General features: G+C 44.6%; 1 protein-coding gene across 1 annotated transcript in view; it reads right to left on the bottom strand.

Annotated features, from left to right (window-relative positions):
• The window catches only part of LOC124556419 (dynein axonemal heavy chain 5), an 876,134-nt gene that overhangs the window by 49,317 nt on the left and 804,002 nt on the right, over positions 1-22,815 (bottom strand). Inside the window, exons 71-72 of the mRNA XM_047130377.1 lie at positions 20,371-20,633; positions 2,534-2,690 (exon numbers count right to left, since the gene is read on the bottom strand). Coding sequence (XP_046986333.1) covers positions 2,534-2,690; positions 20,371-20,633 — 420 coding nt within the window. The remainder of the gene's footprint in view (positions 1-2,533; positions 2,691-20,370; positions 20,634-22,815) is intronic.

The following is a 22,815-nucleotide window of genomic DNA, read 5'->3' as shown; positions in this document are numbered from 1 at the left end:
TGTGTCATACGTCAGTACGCGAAATTTCCACACTCCTAAACATACCTAGACCCACTGCTTCCGATGTGATAGTGAAGTGGAAACGTGAAGGGACACGTAAAGCTCAAAAGCGTACAGGCCGACCTCGTCTGTTGACTGAGTCCGCCGACATTTGAAGAGGGTCGTAATGTGCAATAGGCAGACATCTATCCAGACGATCACACAGGAATTCCAAACTGCATCAGGATCCACTGAAAGTACTATGACAGTTAAGCGGGAGGCTATAAAACTTGGATTTAATGGTCGGGCGGCTGCTCATAAGTCACACATCACGTCGGTAAATGCCAAATGACGCCTCGCTTGGTGTAAGGAGCGTAAACATCGGACGACTGGACAGTGTAAAAACGTTGTGTGGAGTGACGAATCACGGTACACAATGGCGCGATCCGATGACAGGGTGTGGGTATGGCGAATGTCCGGTGAACGGTATCTGCCAGCATGTGTAGTGCCAACAGTAAAATAGGGAGGCGGTGGTGTTATGGCGTGGTCGTGTTTTTCTTGGAGGGGGCTTGCACCCCTTGTTGTTTTGCATGGCAATATCACAATACCTTGTTGCTTCCCACTGTTGAAGAGTATTTTGGGGATGGCGATTGCATCCTTCAACACGATCGAGCACCTACTCATAATGCACGGCCTGTGACGGAGTGGGTACACGACAATAACATCCCTGTAATGGACTGTCCTGCACTGAGTTCTGACCTGAATCCTATAGAACACCTTTGGGATGTTTTGGAACGCCGAATTCGTGCCAGGCCTCACCGACCGACATCATTACCTCTCCTCAATGTAGCACTCCATGAAGAATGGGCTGCCATTCCCCAAGAAATCTAGCCAACACCTGATTGAATGTATGCTTGCGAGAGTGGAATGCTGTCATCAAGGCTAAGGGTGGGCCAACACCATACTGAATTCCAGCATTACCGATGGAGGGCGCGACGAGCTTGTAAGTCATTTTCAGCGAGCTGTCCGGATACTTTTGATCACATAGTGTACTTCGTTATCCACGAGAGGACTGGCTTGCAGAACACCTATTAGACTGATCTTCTTTACGAGTGTTTGCGTGTTAGTCTGAGGCCCTTACGAGGCTGAATTAATAAAAGAGGTGTGCTTTATCTGACATACGATCACGGGGTGCTCAACAACAAGAAGCTTCTGTGGTCTGTGATTAAAAATCACTGATCGCTATGCTGGTCAGAAAGAGACGTGCTTACTACAATACGCAGATTGCATTTCCAGATCAGGACGATTAATGTTGGAGATGCAAATGCTGTGATTCCTTTTGGGAGATGGTTCGATTTTCAAGTACTTTACCGTTTGTATAAGGCGTAGCGCATTGTTATAGGCCGAAGGAGAATCAGTCGCCAAATGTATATTACTCTTTTATCAACCTGCAGACAGCTGTCCACCAACATATGGGTGAGTACTGGATAACTGCCATCTTTTTCTAAGCAGAATAACTCCGCTTCTGCTTGTCTCTGTGGAGTTTGGAACGATATTGACGGATCTCTGGTAATAAAATTGGGCGGGGAACTTGATTCTTACCAGCCCATGGGGAAGGGGAGAGGTTTCCCGCCTTTATTAGGTCGTTGCCCTCGAAGCGGCGGCGGGTGTATCGCGAGCTGCGCCTCTTATGGTGGATGGTGTGTGGTGCAGGACTCCCCTGGCCGAAGCCTGCGGCCACGGATGACACTATGGCAATCGCATTTCCTAAACCATTTCCTGTCCTACACTGTGGCAGAGAGAGTGTTTACAGTGTGATTTATTGTTTGGATGTTACGCAGTGGTAGGCCGACGGCAGCGGCGCGGCATCTGACTTTGTTACGGTGCGGTGCTTGCCAGAGCAGAATCCTGTCGTTCGTTGTACAGTGACACGTAACGTTTCTGTGAATCGTCATCATTTCGTCACACACTAATTATGCAGAGAGAACGTAGAAAGTGTCTATTCATTGCACTACCGAAATTGGTTTTGTTATTATATGACGATGTGCTTCTTATTTATCGGTACATTTTGTTAGAATAATGAAATGCGTTACTTGTTAAACGCCTTTTAGTGGAATCAGGTGTGGGCATCTGGAGAAATTATAGTAATTAGCAGTTGAGGGGGACAGAAAATGTCGTAACGTCATTTTATTATAGAATTTCGGAATGTCAAATGGCTTATCTCAGTAATATTTACCACCGTTTTTTAAGTAGGATAGCTGATGTTCCATCTCTCTACGGTGTATAGACAAGGAGGAAGGGAGGGGTTGAGAAAAATTATTGTTAATAATAAACTGGATATTAGTTTGTTATTGTTGTTTATAAGAAGTATCTCCCAAAACAAACATGCTCCATTCACTACAAAGTACAATGGACAAAAGAATGACGAAACACACATCATTGGATAATGAAGAAAATAGGGGGGGGGGATGGGGGACTACTACCGCCCCAGTTAGTGTATGTCTGCATAATACAAAAGATGTTTCCATATGTCAATACTTGGATAGCTACTGACCTCGAAGCTGTTGTACTGCTTGGGTAGCTTCTCGAGCATGTCTTCTGCAAGACGGTACACAATGTTCTCCCTCGTCTCGCCGCCTTGGCTCCCACCTTCCTTTGGCTGCACATTGAGAATGGTGTCGAGAATTTCTTTGGCCGTGTTGATTTGGTACCTGAAAATCCAAACGTCTATGTCTTATTTACTACATAAAACTGCCTGTAATTGGCGGGTGTCCTACCATACCAATAGGTATACGAGGTGTGGCTAGAAAAAAACCGGACTAGTACTGGTGAAACAATAAAACGAATGCAATAAGGCTGAAAGTCGCGTGACCTGTCGCGTGACTCTCGCTCCGCCTACTGCTCGAGTTTCATCTGCCTCCTGCACTCAGTCTGCCCGTGGCGTCTGTTTTAAGTAGTTGACGTTTTGTCTGTGCGTCGGAAAATGTTGAGTGTACAGAAAGAACAGCGTGTTAACATCAAATTTTGTTTCAAACTAGGAAAATCTGCATGTGAAACGTTTGTAATGTTACAACAAGTGTACGGCGATGATTGTTTATCGCGAACACAAGTGTTTGAGTGGTTTAAACGATTTAAAGATGGCCGCGAAGACACCAGTGATGACACTCGCACTGGCAGACCATTGTCAGCAAAAACTGATGCAAACATTGAAAAAATCGGTAAACTTGTTCGACAAGATCGCCGTTTAACAATCAGAGCAGTGTCTGAGTTAACATGAGTTGACAAGGAAAGTGTTAGGCAGATTCTTCATGAAAGTTTCAACATGAACAAAGTGTGTTCAAAAATGGTTCCAAAGTGTCTCACAATTGAACAGAAGGAACGCCGAAGAATGATTTGTTCTGACATCCTGGAAAACATTGAAAGTGATCCCACCTTCTTACAAAATGTTATTACTTGCGATGAATCGTGGTTTTTTACTTACGATCCCGAAACTAAACGCCAATCGATGCATTGGAAAACTCCTGCACGAATGTCAAAATCGAAATTCAAGGCAATGATGATTCTTTTTTTTGACATCAAAGGGATTGTGCACATTGATTGGGTACCAGAGGGACAAACAGTGAATCAGCATTACTACGTTAGCGTCCTGGCTACCCTACGTGAGCGAGTACGGAGAAAACGGAACGATTTGTGGTGAAAAAAGTCATGGATCCTTCACCAAGACAATGCCCCAGCTCACAGTGCGTTGTCAGTGAAGACGTTTTTGGCAAAACACAACATTCCCGTCTTAGATCATCCACCCTACTCACCTGATTTGGCCCCCTGTGACTTTTTTCTTTTCCCTAAAGTCAAGTCAGCTTTGAAAGGAACTAGATTTGAGACTGTTGAAGCAGTAAAAGAAAAAGCGACGGAAGTAATGTATGGACTTACCGAAAATGATCTGCAGCATTGCTATGAACAGTGGAAAATTCGTATGGAGCGGTGTAGAGACCGAGGAGGAGAGTACATTGAAGGAGATAACTTTAAATTGTAAATAATTGTAAATAAATGTTTTTTCCAGCATCAGTCCGGTTTTTTTCTAGCCGCACCTCGTATCGGCCTTGGCCTACAGGCTGCAATGTTCAAAATGTGCGTGAAATCTTATGGGGCTTAACTGCTAAGGTCATCAGTCCCTAAGCTTACACACTACTTAACCTAAATTATCCTAAGGACAAACACACACACACCCATGCCCGAGGGAGGACTCGAACCTCCACCGGGACCAGCCGCGCAGTCCATGACTGTAGCGCCTAGACCGCTCGGCTAATCCCGCGCGGCACAGGCTGCAGTGTCTGTGGCTCGAGACGCATTGGCATCACATTATTTCACATAGTTTTTTTGTGTTTGGGAACATCTCTACTCGGCCAGAAGTAAATCAAATTTCTCTTAAAGCAAAACTTTCTATATCAACATAAATACGATTTAAATACGGAATTACAGTTACGAACAACTTAAATTGGAAGGAACACGTCGAAAATGTTGTGGGGAAGGCTAACCAAAGACTGAGTTTTATTGATAGGACACTTAGAAAATGTAACAGATCTACTAAGGGACCGAGCGAGGTGGCGCAGTGGTTAGTACACTGGACTCGCATTCGGGAGGACGACGGTTCAATCCCGTCTCCAGCCATCCTGATTTAGGTTTACCGTGATTTCCCTAAATCGTTTCAGGCAAATGCCGGGATGGTTCCTTTGAAAGGGCACGGCCGATTTCCTTCCCCATCCTTCCCTAACCCCCGAGCTTGCGCTCCGTCTCTAATGACCTCGTTGTCGACGGGACGTTAAAAAACACTAACCTAACCTCTACTGAGGAGACTGCCTACACTACGCTTGTCCGTCTTCTTTTAGAATACTGCTGCGCGGTGTGGGATCCTTACCAAATAGGACTAACGGAGTCCATCGAAAAAGTTCAATGAAGGGCAGCACGTTTCGTATTATCGCGAAATGTGGGAAAGAGTGTCAGTGAAGTGATACAGGACTTCGGATGAATATCATTAAAACAAAGGCGTTTTTCGTTGCGACGGAATCTTCTCACTAAATTCCAATCACCAACTTTCTCCTCCGAATGCGAAAATATTTTGTTGACACCGATCTACATAGGGAGAAACCATCACCACGATAAAATAAGGGAAATTAGAGCTCATACGGAAATATATAGGTGTTCATTCTTTCCGCGTGCTATACGAGATTGGAATAATAGAGAATTGTGAAGGTGGTTCGATGAACCCTCTGCCAGGCACTTAAATGTGATTTGCAGAGTATACATGTAGATGTAATCAGAACGCGCAAGTGTCCCAACAAATATCACAGTGGAATAAATCATCTGTATTCCTTTGACACCATCGCTTCATTACTTAAAATATACAATTTTACCGAAAAAGATGTTCAGAGATATATTTCTCTCCACGCTCTGAGGGCGCATAATTTGTAAGAGACAGGATCTAAAGTGGAGTATAATACATTTAGTTTTTGCACAACGTTTCTGAAAAATAGGTAGAAATGCTGATGAGTAATATAGAAAACGCCATTTTTGAGAGGACACCTATCGTGTGAGCTTTTTGAATATATTTGCAAGATAGCTATATATCTTTAGTACATTCCCTGCGCGATGTGTTTGTCAGTGCTGTGAATGAGTGAATGTGTAAATTTCAAAGTACAGAGACACAAAACTACGTAAAAGTTTACACAGAACTTGCACACGGAAATGCTAGTATTCCCCTCATAGTGAAACTTGGTCGTCACTTGCGGGAGATAAAAACAAAAGGAATGTGGAACTAAAGTAAAATGGATAGAAAACAGAAAGTGATGTGAAAATGATTTCTCTCACCCGACATGTAAACACTGCCGAGATAACTGGGTAAACTGTTCTCCGTTTCCAAGTCGCGACATTTAAGGTAAAATGTAACCGAATTGACACGACTTGGAAACTGAGAATAAATTTATTCTTTTTGCTAATATCTGTTTTCCCGTTAGGTTTGTATTCCCATTTTGTGATGAAGGAATGCTCGGCTCTAGAAAGTTTACGTTTGTTTTATCACAGTTTTTCTTACTTCTGCATCCATCACCATCGTATCATTGTAAGCTACCTTTGGTCTTTTTCCGTCTTTATGTTTCCCTATGTATTCAAGATAATATTAAATAATATAACATTAGAGACATTTCACACTATCTTAGCCTAGATCAATGTTAACAAAATTCAAGATGGTAAAGATTTCGTACGGGAGAGCTATCACAATTTTACCGAAAAACATGAGCAGAAATATACTTCTCTCCACGCTCTGAGGACGAATAATATGTAAGAGACAGGATCTAAAGTGGAGTATAGCAGGAAGAAAGATTTGGGTCTGCAATCCTCTCGACGACGGGTCATCAGTGACGCAGCACAAGCTCGCATTGGGAAGGACCTCTGGAGCTACGTAAAACCCGTATGTTCTTCAAGATGTCGGGAAGCGCCTCGTTCACGTACTTTGTGAAGTAAAATCTGCTGTGAGCGTAAAAAAAGTTAACCAAATGAGAGTTTCGTAACGGAATTTGTCATGTTACCTTCTCGTTCTTGATCACACAACCTAGATTCTGTGACACCTACAAAACATTGGTGACGATTTTCACTTAGTTCAAGAAATAATGTTCTGTAAACGCCACCATCTGATGATAAGCCAGCAGGAGCTTGAAAGCTAGTTCATGGATGAATGATTTTTTCAAGGCTGTAGCTCTGGTTATCCTATAATTCGAATTTTTTTATTTACTATGATCTGTAGTGTACCAGTTGGACCATTATCATATTACTACCGACAGAGACTGAATTATGTCATATACATGAGAATTTCGTATATTTAACTGTAATGAGTAACAATTCTCAATAGCTGTTTTTGACAGTTATGCTTCGCAGGTTTCAACATTGTCCTCAGGATGAAGAAAACAGCCACCATTCTCTTCTCTTTGCAGGCTAGTATTTTGTGACTACTAGTGGTGTAGCCTCGAACGTCTTCAAATACTCACCACTTCCGTAATGTCTTTGTCTGAACATAACAGCAATTAAGCCAAGTTTACTCTCCCGTAAGAAGGTGATCCACATAGCGACAAGCTCTGGTTTTTAATGTTTTGGGCAATGTATTACTTGATCCTCTGTCAAGCAGTATAGTGTCCATTCAGAACAAAGCTTCTGGGCACTAATCTGGTAATTAAGAGATGTCAGCTTTAGTTGAAGGCATGATTAACAATGAATATCTTTTATTACTTCCATACAGCAGCAAAGTTCCTGTCAATAATTGTCGATAAAGGTTGACTAGAGTAGGGAGCACCCACCAGGTGATGCTATACGCCTGAAACTTGTGAGCATATCATGCTCACGATAATATTTATTTGTGTTTTGTTTGTTTCTTTTACTTCAGTATTGCTGAACGCCTGTTAATGTTGTGTAGGCAAAATATTCCAGAACAGTCGACAGCGACGAAACCAGTAACCTCTGCTAATAATACAAGCTGCATGTAAATTTATACTAACAATGACAGCTAGTGCAAATCGAGGAGTACCATTAGTGCTCATGCTGCGAACGGTTACGGTCGCTCTTTCGTGTAGGGAAGGAATTTTAATGATAAATTAATTGAAATACGATTTCATATTGTATATTAATCTGGGACATGGTTCAATTATAATACGTCATACAGTATTCTCACTATGCTATTTTTGTCAAAATAATAGTCACCATCCAAATCTTTAAGCTTCAATTACTACCGTAGCGATCGGCGTCGCGTGCACGAAGGTTTAGTGGTTAGAAGCAGGGACTGACATCCTGCGGGTTGCCAGTTCGAACCCGGATACACAAGCAATTAGTTACTATTTAGTATTGATCATTCCTGGAAGGTTCTTTAAATATACGTCTTATGTTTCTAATACTTCTATACGATGGATTATCAGATGTTTTTGTCAATAAGAGCATACTAGAATATTCGAAGTTCGTATAAATACACAGTTCAAAAGAGGATTTGCATCACCATGGTTCCGAGAGTTCCGGAACCTATACAGAAAATTGGAAGAGGTCAACATAAACATCATTTCCGCCCTTTTTATTGCTAATGAAAACCACAAATTGCATGTAGTACCACCATACAGCGAGACCTTCAGATGTGGTGGTCCAGATTGCTGTACACATCGATACCTATAATGCCCAGCAGCACGTCCTCTTGCATTAATGCATGCCTGTATTCGTCGTGGCATACTATCCACAAGTTCATCAAGGCACTGTTGGTCCAGATTCTCCCACGCCAGAACGGCGATTAGGCGTAGATCCCTCAGAGTGGTTGGTGGGACACGTCGTCCATAAAGAGCCCTTTTCAATCTACCCCAGGGATGTTCGATAGGGTTCATGTCTGGAGAACATGCTGGCCACTCTAATCGAACGATGTCATTTTCCTGAAGGAATTCATTCACAAGATGTGCACGTTGGGGTCATGAATTGTCGTCCATGAAAACGAATGCCTCGCCAATATGGTTGCACTATCGGTCGGAGGATGACATTCACGTATCGTACAGACGTTACAGCGTCTTCCATGACAGCAAGCGGCGTACGTCGGCCCCACATAATACTACCCCCAAACAGCAAGGAACCTTCACCTTGTTGCACTCGCTGGACAGTGTGTATAAGGCGTTCAGCCCACCGGGTTGCCTCCAAACATGTCTCCGACGATTGTCTGGTTGAAGGCATATGCGACATTCATCGGTGAAGAGAACGTGATGCCAAACCTCAGCGGTCCATTCGACATGTTGTTGGGCCCATCTGTACTGCGCTGCATGGTGTCGTGGTTGCAAAGATGGACCTCGCCATGGACGTCAGGAGTGAAATTGCGCACGATGCACCCTATTGCGCACAGTTTGAGTAGTAACACGACGTCCTATGGCCGCACGAAAAGCATTATTCAACATGGTGGCGATGCTGTCAGGATTCCTCCGAGCCATAATCTGTAGGTTGCGGTCATCCACTGCAGTAGTAGCCCTTGGGCGACGTGAGCGAGGCATGTTATCGACAGTTCCCGTCTCTCAGTATCTCCTCCATGTCCGAACAACATCGCTTTGGTTCACTCCGAGATGCCTGGACACTTCCCTCGTTGAGAGCCCATCCTGCCACAAAGCAACAATGCGGACGCAATCGAACCGCGGTATTGCCGTCTGGGTATGGTTGAAATACAGACAACACGAGCCGTGACCTCCTTCTTGGTGCAATGACTGGAGCTGATCGGCTGTCGGACCCCCTCCGTCTAATAGGCGCTGCTCATGCATGGTTGTTTACATCTTTGGGTGGGTTTAGTGACATCTCTGAACAGTTCGAGGCACTGTGTCTGTGATACAATATCCACAGTGAACGTCTAGGAGTTCTGGGAACCGGGGAGATGCAAAACTTTTTTTTATGTGCGTAGCTGTACCCTCCGTTCAGGAGGTTATTTCTGTTCTGGCTGTATGCTGTTGACAGTAATACACGTGCTTTCACTTATAAGTGTTGGGATTCACAGACGATCCTGCCTTCGAATTTGGAGTTGATTGCAGTTACAATGTGAAAATACTAATTAGCATGGACACAGCAGATTTGTAACAACAGCGACGCTAACCATAGGCACTAGAACAGAAGAGAAGTTACAGATTGACGAGCTGCAGTGTCACTCTACTGTGAACAATCTGAACATAAGTCAACTATGTAGAGGTTTTAGATATCTGACAGTACTTGCCAACTATTAGCCATCAATACTAACTGTACTGTTAAATTGGTGTCCAGTATTCTTTCTCCTCCTGTGTGTTTTATCATCTGTACTGAACGACTACTGTATCAGACTTGGTAGGAGTTCGAGTCTCGGTCGGGTACACAGTCTTAATCTGTCAGGAAGTTTCATATCAGCGCACACTCCGCTGCAGAGTGAAAATCTCATTCTGGAAACATCCCCCAGGCTGTGGCTAAGCCATGTCTCCGCAGTATCCTTTCTTCCAGGAGTGCTAGCTCTGCAAGGTTCGCAGGAGAGCTTCTGTAAAGTTTGGAAGGTAGGAGACGAGATACTGGCAGAAGTACAGCTGTGAGGAGCGGGCGTGAGTCGTGCTTCGGCAGCTCAGATGGTAAAGCACTTGCACGCGAAAGGCAATGGTCCCGAGTTCGAGTCTCGGTCGGGCACACAGTTTTAATCTGCCAGGAAGTTTCATATCAGCGCACAGTCCGCTGCAGAGTGAAAATCTCATTTTGGTAGGAGTAGCTAGCCCAATAGTTAGGAGATTGGTCTGAACAAGTAAGGAAGTGTGTTGTGTGAAATGTGTTCACAGTTGCGAATATGGGCTACCACCAACTGTATAATGGGATGATGACACTGAAAATTAGTGCTGGACCAGTGTGAGGTGGGGTGGTTGCACTGTGCATACCCCTGAGATGCAAAATTAAAGCCCTCGTGATAGGGAAACGGAGCGAAGCTTCCAATGCAATCAAGCGAATTTACTTTTAAAAGGCAATGAAACAAATAGTGCAACGGATAACGCCTTATGAAATCTTAATTTAACAGGGGTAGGCTCATTTTTAAAAGTTAGTAGTCATGCTGAAATACACAGGTCAAACACCACACGACACAATTTTTTAGTTAAGGGAGACATCTAGCTGTTGAATAAAAATGCACACTTACAAAAAAACGTTATTTACTTCCCTTAACGTGCATTCAAGCGGGAGCAAACTTCAACAAGGTAACAATGAATGCGAAGTTAAAGAGACAAATTCTGTCCCATTCCGATGTTCGTAACAATTTCAGATTCGTGTAATGAAAATTACCGACGGTCAGGCGAAGAGCATATCAGAAAGCGCTAATGAAAAGTGAACGCGAAAGAACAAACACCGTTCACAGATTCAAAATGTATCCTGCAACTAAAACAGCTAAGAGCGGCAATCAGTTAGCGATACGACTAACTCCGCAAAGTTAACAAATAGCGCGTCCGCTGAACTATTCCAAGAAAAGCATTGCTGGCCGAATCTCACCGATTAAACTTCCAGTATTCGGCTGCGTGCGCGATGTCTGTGAGCGACAGTTAATAATGTACTAGCCTCATCTTCGCGTGTGAAGCCCACGAGGCGCTGCAACACTATCGCTCATGGAGGCGGCAGGCAGAGAGTGCCTAAACAGAAGGTCTAACTTCCCTGGCTCTAGCCGGCTCATGGCGGGCAGAAATACTGGAGCTGCGGAAGGTTACAATTTTCCCGTTGGCTATCGGTGTTACCATGGAGGTAAGAATAAGGGGAGATGGCGCTACGTATCCCAGCCGTACTACGTTTTGAAGCCATGGGAGCGTGGCTCGCTGCCATGACACTCTGACCAAAACATTGCCAGTGTGCTATAGCGCTGCGTGTATTACAGTCGCTAATTGCACCATATACGCATGTAACGTCATCAGATTGGTTGTTTCAAAGTTTTTGTTTAAAATAAAATCTCGTAAAGGCGAAATTCCGCGTTTCTTCTGATTAAAAATAGTTTTTAATGTAATATTACGAATAGCTAGCCTTCAATGTAAACGATACAATTTTGTTAATTCAGTAATAAACGTGTATCACAAACTAAATAATAGAGACTGAAAACTAAGTTAGCTATACACTCCCTCCAAAGCCCCATAAATACATCTTGTTTGTAATACGTACTGGGACATTTCAGTTACGTTACACTACTGGGAAACACTGTTCATTACCACCAATATTTACTGAAATACGGTACATAGAATGGCAAATCTACACAGTGTCCTGTTTAGGCCTATACTTTACGCCAGTTAATGTAGTGTTAGCTTTTAATTTGGTACATGATGAGGACAAAGTGAGTTACTCAACACTTCGATTATCGACGATACGTAAGTATTATACTGAAACGTGAACTTGAAAACTAAGAATTTAATTCTTTGAATTAACATACTTTTTGCAAATGTTTTGGGTGTGTAGGGAAAACTGATGGTACAGCATTTTCTCGGAGCCTTACTGTTGAAAGGGAAGTTCGGTCTATGTCCTCTTCTCGGAAATGCTGAGAACATATAGTGCTCCATTTAGACGCACGCCAATTCTTCCTCCTCACGGCATTCTCCCACACAGCTTTCCGACTTTCATTTTTAGGAAGTCTAAAATCGTACAGGAGAAAAACACGCTATAGTACAAGTACCGATGTAGCACACGTTCGTTCACAATGAAGTTGCAAAATCACACTTAACGAGACACCTTACACATGAAATGTTATTCCCTTCGATTTCGCACCACAATCGGAACGATTCGTACATCCGAACATCACACAAGTCACAATAATAGCGCAAAATCCTTCCAAAAGCGAGCGACAAGCCTATGCACACAAGCTTACAGCAGCAATGTTTTGGTCGGATTGAGATGGCTACCCTCGGCTTCACATAGCTTCACAACTGTGACGTCACGGCGTCTCCCTCTATTCTTACCTCCATGGGTGTTACGGCGGATGCAGCAAGAGGAGCATGTCTGGTGCGACCTCTATTGCTATCTTCTGCGCCCTCTGGCTGGTTATCGGGAGGCCCTCCGGTGGCTGAGCCGGATACAGCGACAAGCCAACAAAGGCGAAGCCGAGAGACACACCATAAGTCTCGCTGCCACTCCTGGGTCCTTTCGTTAAATTATTCGGCTTTTCCTCTTTGCCACTGTGCGCTTTGCTTCTCCTTCGACGACCTTTCTTTGTTTTTACCAGAATCTGTTCGGGTAAGGGCGATGCAGACAACCTCATCTCCACCTACTCCTTCGTCTCACTCGGAATATTTTCAGAGGCGACCGGCGTAGAAGACGGGCCTGAAGTGACGTCCATCCGTTCGTGAATGTAATTGCTACTGCTTTCAACCTGAGCTGGCGCTTCCACTCCGTGAACCTGTTCCGGCTGCCGGGGTTGTGGGTCTAAGGCGCTGCAGTCATGGACTGTGCGGCTGGTCCCGGCGGAGGTTCGAGTCTTCCCTCGGGCATGGGTGTGTGTGTTTGTCCTTAGGATAATTTAGGTTAAGTAGTGTGTAAGCTTAGGGACTGATGACCTTAGCTGTTAAGTCCCATAAGATTTCACACACATTTGAACATTTTGCCGGGTTGTGGCTCTCGATAAGCGAGAAATCCGTGTTCGTGTACCCTTCTGGCACAATTTTCATTGTCGTCATCCCTTTATACAGCTAATGGCTGTCCGTATTTGCAGCTGCGATTACATTTCATGTATTTCATAACGGCTGTAGTCGCCGCAGTGCCTGTTCCTTTCAACATACATGCATGTTCGAACAACATTGCATCGTACTACTGAACAACACAGACATTGCAATATCATACACTATGTGATCAAAAGTATCTGGACACCCCCAAAAACATACGTTTTTCTTATCAGGTGAATTGTGCTGCCACCTACTGCCAGGTACACCATATCAGGGACCTCAGTAGTTATTAGACACCGTGAAAGAGCAGAATGGGGCACTCCGCGGAACTCACGGACTTCGAACGTAGTCACGTGATTGGGTGTCACTTGTGTCATCCGACACGATATTAGGATATATCCAATGACTTTTGTCACTTCGGTGTACTGCTGATTGTTGTCCATATTCACAACTGCAATGCATTTCATGTATTTCATAACGGTTGTAGTCGCTGCAGTGCCTATTCCTTCGACTACTATAAATATCCGAAGGAATACTGCATCGTACGTCTGACCAACACAGGAATTGCTGCATCGCATTTATCCGTCGACAACAGGCAATTCAGTCAAAATTTTTCCCCTGTACGGGAATACACATGATGAGTGTACCAGGGCAGTTTGTAGACACAAGGTTGACGGCATATGGGTATTAGGAGGTGGCCCTGAGTCGTGGTCGAATAGCATAGTGTCGGCTTGCGCGTCGAGCGAGCAGGTTGTCGTTAACTTCTGCCTGTGCCGCAGCGCCGCTTGCTCAGTCTTGTTGGTGTATCGGCCGGAGTTACATTGTAGTCGCGTAGCGGAGTTTGTTGTCGTTTTCCTCTTGGCGGCGGTGTTTTCTGCCCGCGCCATGGTGTCTGTCGAGTCTCCTAAATCTGTGCCTCGTCGAGCTACTGTTCGTTTCAGTTTTGACGAGAGTACGCGTCGTGTTCAACCTGGCTCCTTAGAAATTCACGATTGGTTGGCTGATGTTATCCGTGTTACACCTGATCAAGTAGATACTGTTTACTTTGATTCTGATTTGTATGCATTCTTTGTGAAGTTTTATGATCCCGTTCAAGTTGAAAGACTTCTCTCCCGGGTTGGTTCTAAAGTGTTGTTTACACATCGCGATGGTTCTGTTAGTCAAGTCCTCCTTGAAAATGCGGCACTCGAGTATACGCCGGTTGGAATTTATAACCTTCCTCCTGAAGTGGACGAGTCATTTCTTAAAACAGCGTTGCTTCCGTTTGGAATCATACGGCATATTCCATGGGAACGCTGGTCAGCACACCATCGCTTCCAGTGTTATAATGGTATCCGGACTGTGGACGTGTGTGTTAAAAAGAATATTCATTCCCACTTAACTGTCTGTGGTTACCGCATCCATGTTACGTATACGGGGCAAGGAGGAACTTGTTTTCTCTGTAACGAAAGCGGTCATCTCAGATCTGACTGCCCGCGCCGTACGTCGTCTTATCAAAAACTTCTTCCTTTAACATTAGCAGACACAGTAACTTCGCATTCAGCTGTCAGTCAGTCTCCAGCTTTAAGCGATGTAGGGGAAAGATTACCCCCTACTCCTCGCGAATTTCCAACGTTACCGACGCGTACCAGTGCGGCTTCTGTCCACGAGGGGACGACGGCTCCTGCAGCGTACATCAAAAGCCGGTAGACTGAGGACGGTACAGATTCCGAGGACGCCCCACTCCAGTCTCGTTCTTCTGACACGGCGTTGACAGTGGGTGCACCTTCTGGCGGTAATGTGTTGTCTACTGATGTTAATAGTGATTCCAGTATTACCAGAGAGGGTGTAGCTGCTTCTGTTGATGTTGAAATGTGCGTTCAATCTGCGTCCCCCACTTCACTCGTCGACGTGACGGTTCCCGTGGGTTCCGTTGTTCCCGCAGAGATGTCGCCTGCCGGCCAGCCTTTACAGTTTTCTAGTGCAGTACCACCCCTCCTCCACGCTGAGACGGTCGAGCAACAGGATTCTACGGGTTCTCTTCCTGATGTTCAGGAGATGCCACCCGACACCGGCACTGCATTACTTGTCTCTTCTGTACCTGATGTTGCTGTTGGTCGTTCTGAGTTGTGTTTCCCGACTTCCGATAAGTGCGGTGACGATGGCTCCTCTGTCAAATCGGAGCTTGACGTGCCCCCAATCATCAAGAGTGTATATTTTCACGGAGTGGTGTGAAACAGCGTTTTCAACCTGCCCTTGCCGCGGCGCGTCGTAAAAAGAAAAGCGAGGGTTCCCAAGCTGATATCGTGTGTTTACAAGAGGTGTTATTTGATGTGTTTTGTCTTCCTGGATGTTTTATGTTTTTCAATGTCGCGCTTGAAAATTCTACTAGTATGGCTTTGCTTCATCGAGATGGAATCCCGCTGACGGACTTAGAAACGCTAGATGATGGTCGCGGTATAGGCTGTAGCTTTTATGACCTCACCTTAATTTTTCTTTACGCTCCGTCTGGATCCGGTCGTTCATCCGATCGCGCGCGTTTCTATAAGAAAGAAGTTGTTTATTTACTCCGACGGAACCAGCGCAAGGTTTTGTTAGGGGGCGATTTTAACTGCGTCCTACGCCGTGTTGATCAGACCCCCAGTTATACATTTTGTCGTGAACTTAATGATATGGTGACGTCCTTGCATCTCCAGGATGCTTGGGTTTGCAGATATCCTACATTGGTGCGCTTTACGTTTTTCACAGCTACTTCAAGTAGCCGATTGGACCACTTTTATTTATCTGCCCCCATATGTAGTCAGCTTCTATCGATTGATGTAATTCCTTCCAGTTTCATTGATCACTGTGCTGTTTCAATGACTTTTAACCACGTCCCGCAGCGGGCCCATTTCTCGCGCCATTTATGGAAGCTAAACACTCTACATCTCACGAATCCCTCTCTGGAAGGTATCGTCGCAGACGTATGGCGGCGGACAACCCAGTCCCAGACGCATTATTCCTCACTTCTCGAATGGTGGGTTACCTTTGCTAAACCCCGGATTCGAAATACACTCAAGCATTTTAGCGCTGAAAAAGCGGCTGAAATAAGGCGCACTAGGGAATTTTATTATGCAATCCTTCGCGATCTTTACGATAATGCTCGTGATGCCCCCTTGAGGAACGTCGACGTCCACCGTGTGAAGGCGAAACTTCGCCAACTCAAACGTAGGCGAATGGATGGTGTCCGACTGCGTTCCCAGTCTCGTTCAATCGTACAGGATGAGTTGCTCTCTCTCTATCATCTTCTCCGGCTCAACAAGCGATCTCAAAGGACGTGTCTTTCTACCATTCGTTCTCTAGATGGGCGTGAGTGGTCCTCCCAATCTGATATTATGCGTGAAATTTACCAGTACTATTCCGAGCTTTATGCTGAAGTGGATTCAGACGATCCACCGTCTTTTGATTTCACCTCCCTCCTTGATCGTGTTGTTACACCAGCTCTCCTGGAAGAGTATTTCTCTATATTCCATCGCCATGATATACTTGATATTGTGGCTCGTTCTCCCTCCCACAAATCACCTGGCCCCGATGGCCTTCCCAAAGAATTTTATATTCGATTTTGGCCATTGATAGGAGATACGATAACTTCCATGGTGAATGAAATGTTCCAGGGAGGCCATCTCCCGCCCAGCGTTAAGGTTGCTAAAATAGTCCTGATTCCCAAAAAGGCGGGACGTTTGCGTGTGGATCAGGTCCGCCCAATAACCCTCTTCTACTATGATTATAAAATAGCGGCGCGAGCGGTCAATAGCCGACTATTGATATTGTTGACTACCATCACCGCGAGTCATCAAAGTTGTCTTCCGGGTCGTACTCTCCTGACTCCCGTTGGTGAATGTCGATACTTAATTTCGATTGCTTTCACCATTCCCGTGCCAAGCGCTTTGCTTTTCATTGCTTTTCACCTAGCGTTAGACCGCATCAGTCATGGATTCCTTATGCGAGTATTGACTACTGTTGGTTTTAACAATGCTGCATGACGGCTGTTTAGCTCTCTAATCACTGGTATTCGGGCGTCCATTGACGTAAATGGCCGTCTTACTTCCCCCATCGCGGTGTGTCAGGGCGTCCTTCAAGGGAGTCCATTATCAATGTCGCTCTACGTGCTGTTTCTGGAACCATTATTGCGAACTATAGACTATAGCTGCTCGTTTGAGTGGCTGGTCGCTGCTGCGAGAAAGGTTTACCGTTCGTGCATATGCTGATGACGTTATGGTTCTTCTTCGTACACATGATGATGTACCACTGCTTTTGTCGTCTTACGGGAGCGCGGGTTAATGACCATAAATGTCGTTTACTCAATTTGCGAGGATTTGACGCTGTTGAAATTCCATGGGCTTCGAAGGTCACCCGATATCGATCTTTGGGTGTTATAATTGAAAGCTGTCCGCTAACGATGGCTACGATAAACTGGAAGTCTGTCACGGATAAGATTCAGGGTGCAATCATTGAACACGAGCGTCGCTCCCTCTCACTTCTTCATAAGGTTCGGGCCATGGAAACGTATGGGTTAAGTAAAGCTTATTTTATTGCACAAATCTTTCCACTTCCTGCGATGGTGTCCCGCAAGTTGCAAAGTTTAACTGGCAGGTTTATCTGGCGCCACTCTGTATTTCGCGTGCGTTATGGGGTCATGGCGCGGCCCCGTTTGCAGGAAGGTGTGGGCCTCCCTGACATTCGGGTTAAGGCGTCTGCCTTATTCATCCGTCGCACCGTGTTAACGTGTCAACGCGCCCCCCCCCCCCCCCCCCCCCCCCCCAGGTCACTTACAGCTCGCCTTTATCCGACCGGCGAGTTTAACACCTCCAGTAGATATTGGTAGGATTAGTTATAAATTACGGCACGTTAGGGATTTTTTTTTTTTTGAGGTTAGTTATTTAGGAATAAATATCCTTTCCGAAACGAATCTCTCCCAAAAAATGCAGTTAAGTCGCAGGCCAGTTTCTTATAGTCTTCCCTCTGTGGAAGCCCTGTCGCCAGAAACGAACTGGAAGATTGTTTGGTCCAACATTAGCCTCCCGATTTTCCCGATGGAAGTGGCGTCCTCGGTGGTATCAAGCTGTTCATGATGTCGTACCTGCCAACGTGCGACTTTTTCGTATTGGCCTCAGTGCAACGGATCGCTGCAATCATTGCCATGAACCTGGTACATTATCCCATCGGTTGATTTCCTGCGGTCATGACCATTGGAGATGGCTTCGCCGCCAACTGGCTTTTCTCCTCAGGACGTCGGAGGCGGCTATCTCGGGGGAGGTTCTCGTGCGTCCCGATTCAACCCTCTTTCCTCGATCGAAGAACAATACCGTCATGTGGCTTGTTGGCCATTATGTCCACTACTTGATGGTGAGTGGATATGACGCAGATCCGTGTGCCTTTTCCCAATATATGGCCACCGCACATTGGACGTGGCTCCGGATGCCCCGTTATCGTGAATTTTTTTCTAATATTTTGTATCTCGTTCTTCATCGCCAAGGCTTTGGATGAGTTGCCATGCCCCCCCTTTCTTATTTTATTTTTGTGGACACTTCTATGGATTTAGATGTTCCACGATGTAGAAGGGGCGGAAGAAAGAATGTGTGGGCACGTTAAAATTGCCGCCCCATTCCTTCCTATACGTTTTTCTGATTTCACCCTTTTGTTTTTGTCGAAATGACCTCTTGTTTTATTTTAATTGATTGCCTTCAATAAGTGTTTTGGAAAAAATAAGAATATTTTCGTTTTCTGAAGCATTACACTGCCATTTGAGTGTATATTTTGGCGTGTTTCCTGTGTAAAATAAAATAAAATAAAAAAAGCGGAATCGGCATCGTGATAGATTGATAAATTATTGCATTTCATGGTTGGCTGGTTCATAAAAAAAATTAAAATAAAAAAATAAAATTAAAAATAAAAAAACCTCCCTGGTGCCATTATTATTTCTCTTTTTTCACTTTATTAAAATTTTTGTCTGTGTCGTGGTATATATTTAAAAAAAACAAAGAGGTAATCGTTGTGCATTCTGAACCTGTAGTCATGTGTTCGCCTCTAACAATTTTCCTTTTCTTTCACATTTCGGCTAAAAAACAAAAAAAAGTGGCTCAGATGGATAGAGCGTCTGCCACGTGGGCGGGAGATCCCGAGTAAAAAAAAAAAAAAAGAAAAAAGGATAATGGTAAAGGTGACCGCTCGCGATAAGCAGAAAATCTGAGTTCGAGTCCCGATGGCGCAAAAATTTTGATTATCATCATTCCATTACACAGCTGATGGTTGTCCATATTCGCAGTTGCTAATACATGCCACGTATTTCATAACGGCTGTAGTCGCTGCAGTGCCTGTTCCTTCGGTCATGCATGCATTTCCGAAGGAACATTGCATCGTACTTCTGAACAACACAGGCAATGCAATATCGTAGAAATGTGTTGCGTTTGCCTTTACTTTGTACGAGAATGTTAATGAGTAGGAGGAAAGGCAGTATAGAAGCTCACAGTTTAAGTTCCCGTCGACATCACGGTTATTACACGTGGCTAGCTACGCAGTAGATACCTTGGACAGAGGATGGAAAACAAAATAGGCAATATCACAGCCGGAAATGACCGAGAGAGACAAAAGAGAGTGTAAATGATGCTTGTCAGATCGTAATTTGAACTCTGCTCACCCTGAATACGAAGGCAGCGTCGTAATTTCTGTGCCACGGTAGCGTTGTGTGTGTATTGTGTATTGAACCAGGGACCTAGACACGACGGAGGGGCTTCGTCCCACAGTAGTCCACAACAGGCCACAGCAGTCCATTCACCCCACCACCACCCCACACCGAACCCAGGGTTATTGTGCGGTTCGGTCCCCAGTGGACGCCCCCCCCCTCCCCCCTCCCAGAAACGTCTCATACCAGACAAGTGCAACCCCAAATGTTTGTGTGGTAAAGTAATTATGGTGTATGCGTACGTGGAGACAGTGTTTGCGCAGCAATCGCCGACATAGTGTAACTGAGGCGAAATAAGGGGAACCACACCGCATTCGCCGAGGCAGATGGAAAACAGCCTTAAAAACCATCCGCAGATTCGCCAGCACACCGGACCTCGACGCAGATCCGCCAGGCGGATTCGTGTCGGGGACCGGCCCGCCTTCCAGCTAGGGAAGCAGCGCGTTAGACGGCGCGGCTAGCCGGGCGGGCTGGAACGAGCATACTCTTATTAAAGTAACCCCGATCATAACTCACGTGATATCGGCGTTGCCATGCAGACCGAACACCTCCGGCGTGTCGGTGGCGGGCAGCCCATTGATGTAGTCGATGTAGCCCTGGAGGTTCCGCGTGTTGGGCACCTTGTAGTTGCGGTAGAACTCGAAGCCGGGCCGCAGCAGGACGTCGCAGAACCAGACGTGTGTGAACGTCGTCAGCAGCCGTTTGTCGAAGTCGTCGGTGACGCGGCCGCCGTACTGCACCTCCCCCAGCATGTAGCACACCGTCGGCCACGAAATGCCCTGCGCAGTGGAGGCAGAACAGGGACGAACTCACTTAACTATCCCTTTATTATAACAATTCAACCGAACGGCCTGGCCAAGCAATGCCAATTAGCGTAACTCCGGGTGAGAAAGCGAAATATAAATGAGGCTGGCTGCATTGGGGTACTTACATTATTGTTCTAACCACTGCCTAGATGTAAGCCTACAGTGCATGTTCATAAGACATGCCTTTTGATATGCTCTGCCGAAGTATACAAATGGACTGAAAGGCTGTCTGCCTGTAAGCGTTCTAATACTTTGATCGTCTTCGAAAATCTGAGACTAAAAACAAACGTTCAAATGGTTCAAATGGCTCTGAGCACTATGGGACTTAACTTCTGAGGTCATCAGTCCCCTAGAACTTAGATCTACTTAAACCTAACTAACCTAAGGACATCACACACATCCATGCCCGAGGCAGGATTCGAACCTGCGGCTGTAGGGGTCGCGCGGTTCCAGACTGTAGCGCCTAGAACCGCTCGGCCACACCGGCCAGCAAAAACAAACGTCTCCTCCATCTTATACACTGTTGGAACGCATCACTACTGCTTCAACGTATACCAAGGCCATCTCCCTGAACCTCCACACACAGGATGTCCCGTTTATTTTGACCAACCCCAATAACTTTTTGTCTCGAAGTAGAATAAACCAATTGTTGTTTAGCTACTAGGGGGACATTTAACAGCATGACTGCCTTTCTTGAATCAAGATATGAACAGCAGTACGTCTTTTTAAATACACCGTATATTTTTATTCAGTAATACACTTCCTCTCTTCAAGTCCTGTTCAATAACATATCACGTATTCATGTAAACATTTGTGTGGAGTGCAGCCTTGTACGTAAGTGAAACGTGGATGATGAACAGTTCTGTCAAAAAGACAATAGACGCTTTCAAAACGTGGTGATTCATAAGAATGCTGAACATTAGATACGAGGATCGTGTGACTAAAGAAGAGGTACGGAATTAAATAGAGGAGGAAGAGGAAATTATGGCACAACTTTGACAACAATAGGGGTTAGTTGACAGGACGTATTATGGGGCGTCAAAGAGTGAGGACAAAGGGGTTGGTTGATACTATTCTGATAATAATCATCTGTTGAAATACTATTCTACTATTTTATCTGTTAATGTAAGCAGTGAATTTACTCTTCCATGCACTCCTCCACAAAACATTTAAACCAAAACTGAAATCAGCTGAACACCAAATCTTTCAACCACTGTCTGACAACTACTGGATTCACTTTCAACTTTCTATAACTATCACCGGCTAGCCACACACACACACACAGATATAAGGAGAACGAAAATAAACAAACATTAGTTTTCAGCATATAATTCTGCAGTTTGGCAACATGTACATAAACAAACCAGACAGGAAGGGACATGAGGTGAACACACTGTAGTTACGACGTCAAATCAGAGTTTTCAGTAAAACGTCTACTGCTAGTGACAGAAGAAAAAAGAGCGAACATGAAAATGTGCTTATGTTCCATAATCTAAGTTTTAGTTCAACCTCCAGCATGTAACCAGGTGAGGGGAAACGTATATGTCCGCCAAAAATTCGATTCACTGAAAGTAATCAGTCATTCACGTAAAAAAAGATGTGAACTGTTTTATAATCTCCAAGTATCACATATCAAAACAAAACTGAATCATTCTAGATTCCACCGAAGATGCCTTAAAGTAAAAGGCGAGACACGTCTTGAATCAGTAAAGTACACTGGATAAAGAAAAAAGAAAGGAAATAATCAATAGCTCTACATATTTAGTAAATTACATCTTATGACATACCAGCAAATTAGTTTCATGTGATTCTTGAGTTTCTCCCGGCGTATTTGATAGTCAAAATATCCACAGGTGTGCTGCCGAAATATTGTGCCCGTTGGACACTATAGACCGGCAGCACACCCGTGGATATTTTGACTAAATTAGTTTCAGTTTAACTTCTCATTCGACATGCTATTAATGCCGTTTAAAAAAATTCATCTATCCCTTCTGAAAAACTGTAGTTACTTTCATATCTTGGTAGATAAACAGATTTAGGATATTTATCATGCGACGAAATACATGACTTTTCACAAGTTATCGTTTGCAAAAAAAAAAAAAAAAAAAAAAAAAAAAAAAAAAAAATAAAACAAAAAAAAAAAATAAATTTCGAT

Source organism: Schistocerca americana, chromosome X (genome assembly GCF_021461395.2).
Source record: "Schistocerca americana isolate TAMUIC-IGC-003095 chromosome X, iqSchAmer2.1, whole genome shotgun sequence".
In the NCBI taxonomy this organism is placed as follows: domain Eukaryota; kingdom Metazoa; phylum Arthropoda; class Insecta; order Orthoptera; family Acrididae; genus Schistocerca; species Schistocerca americana.
The sequence above is the reverse complement of the archived record's forward strand: the minus strand, read 5'-3'. Positions and strand labels throughout refer to the sequence as shown.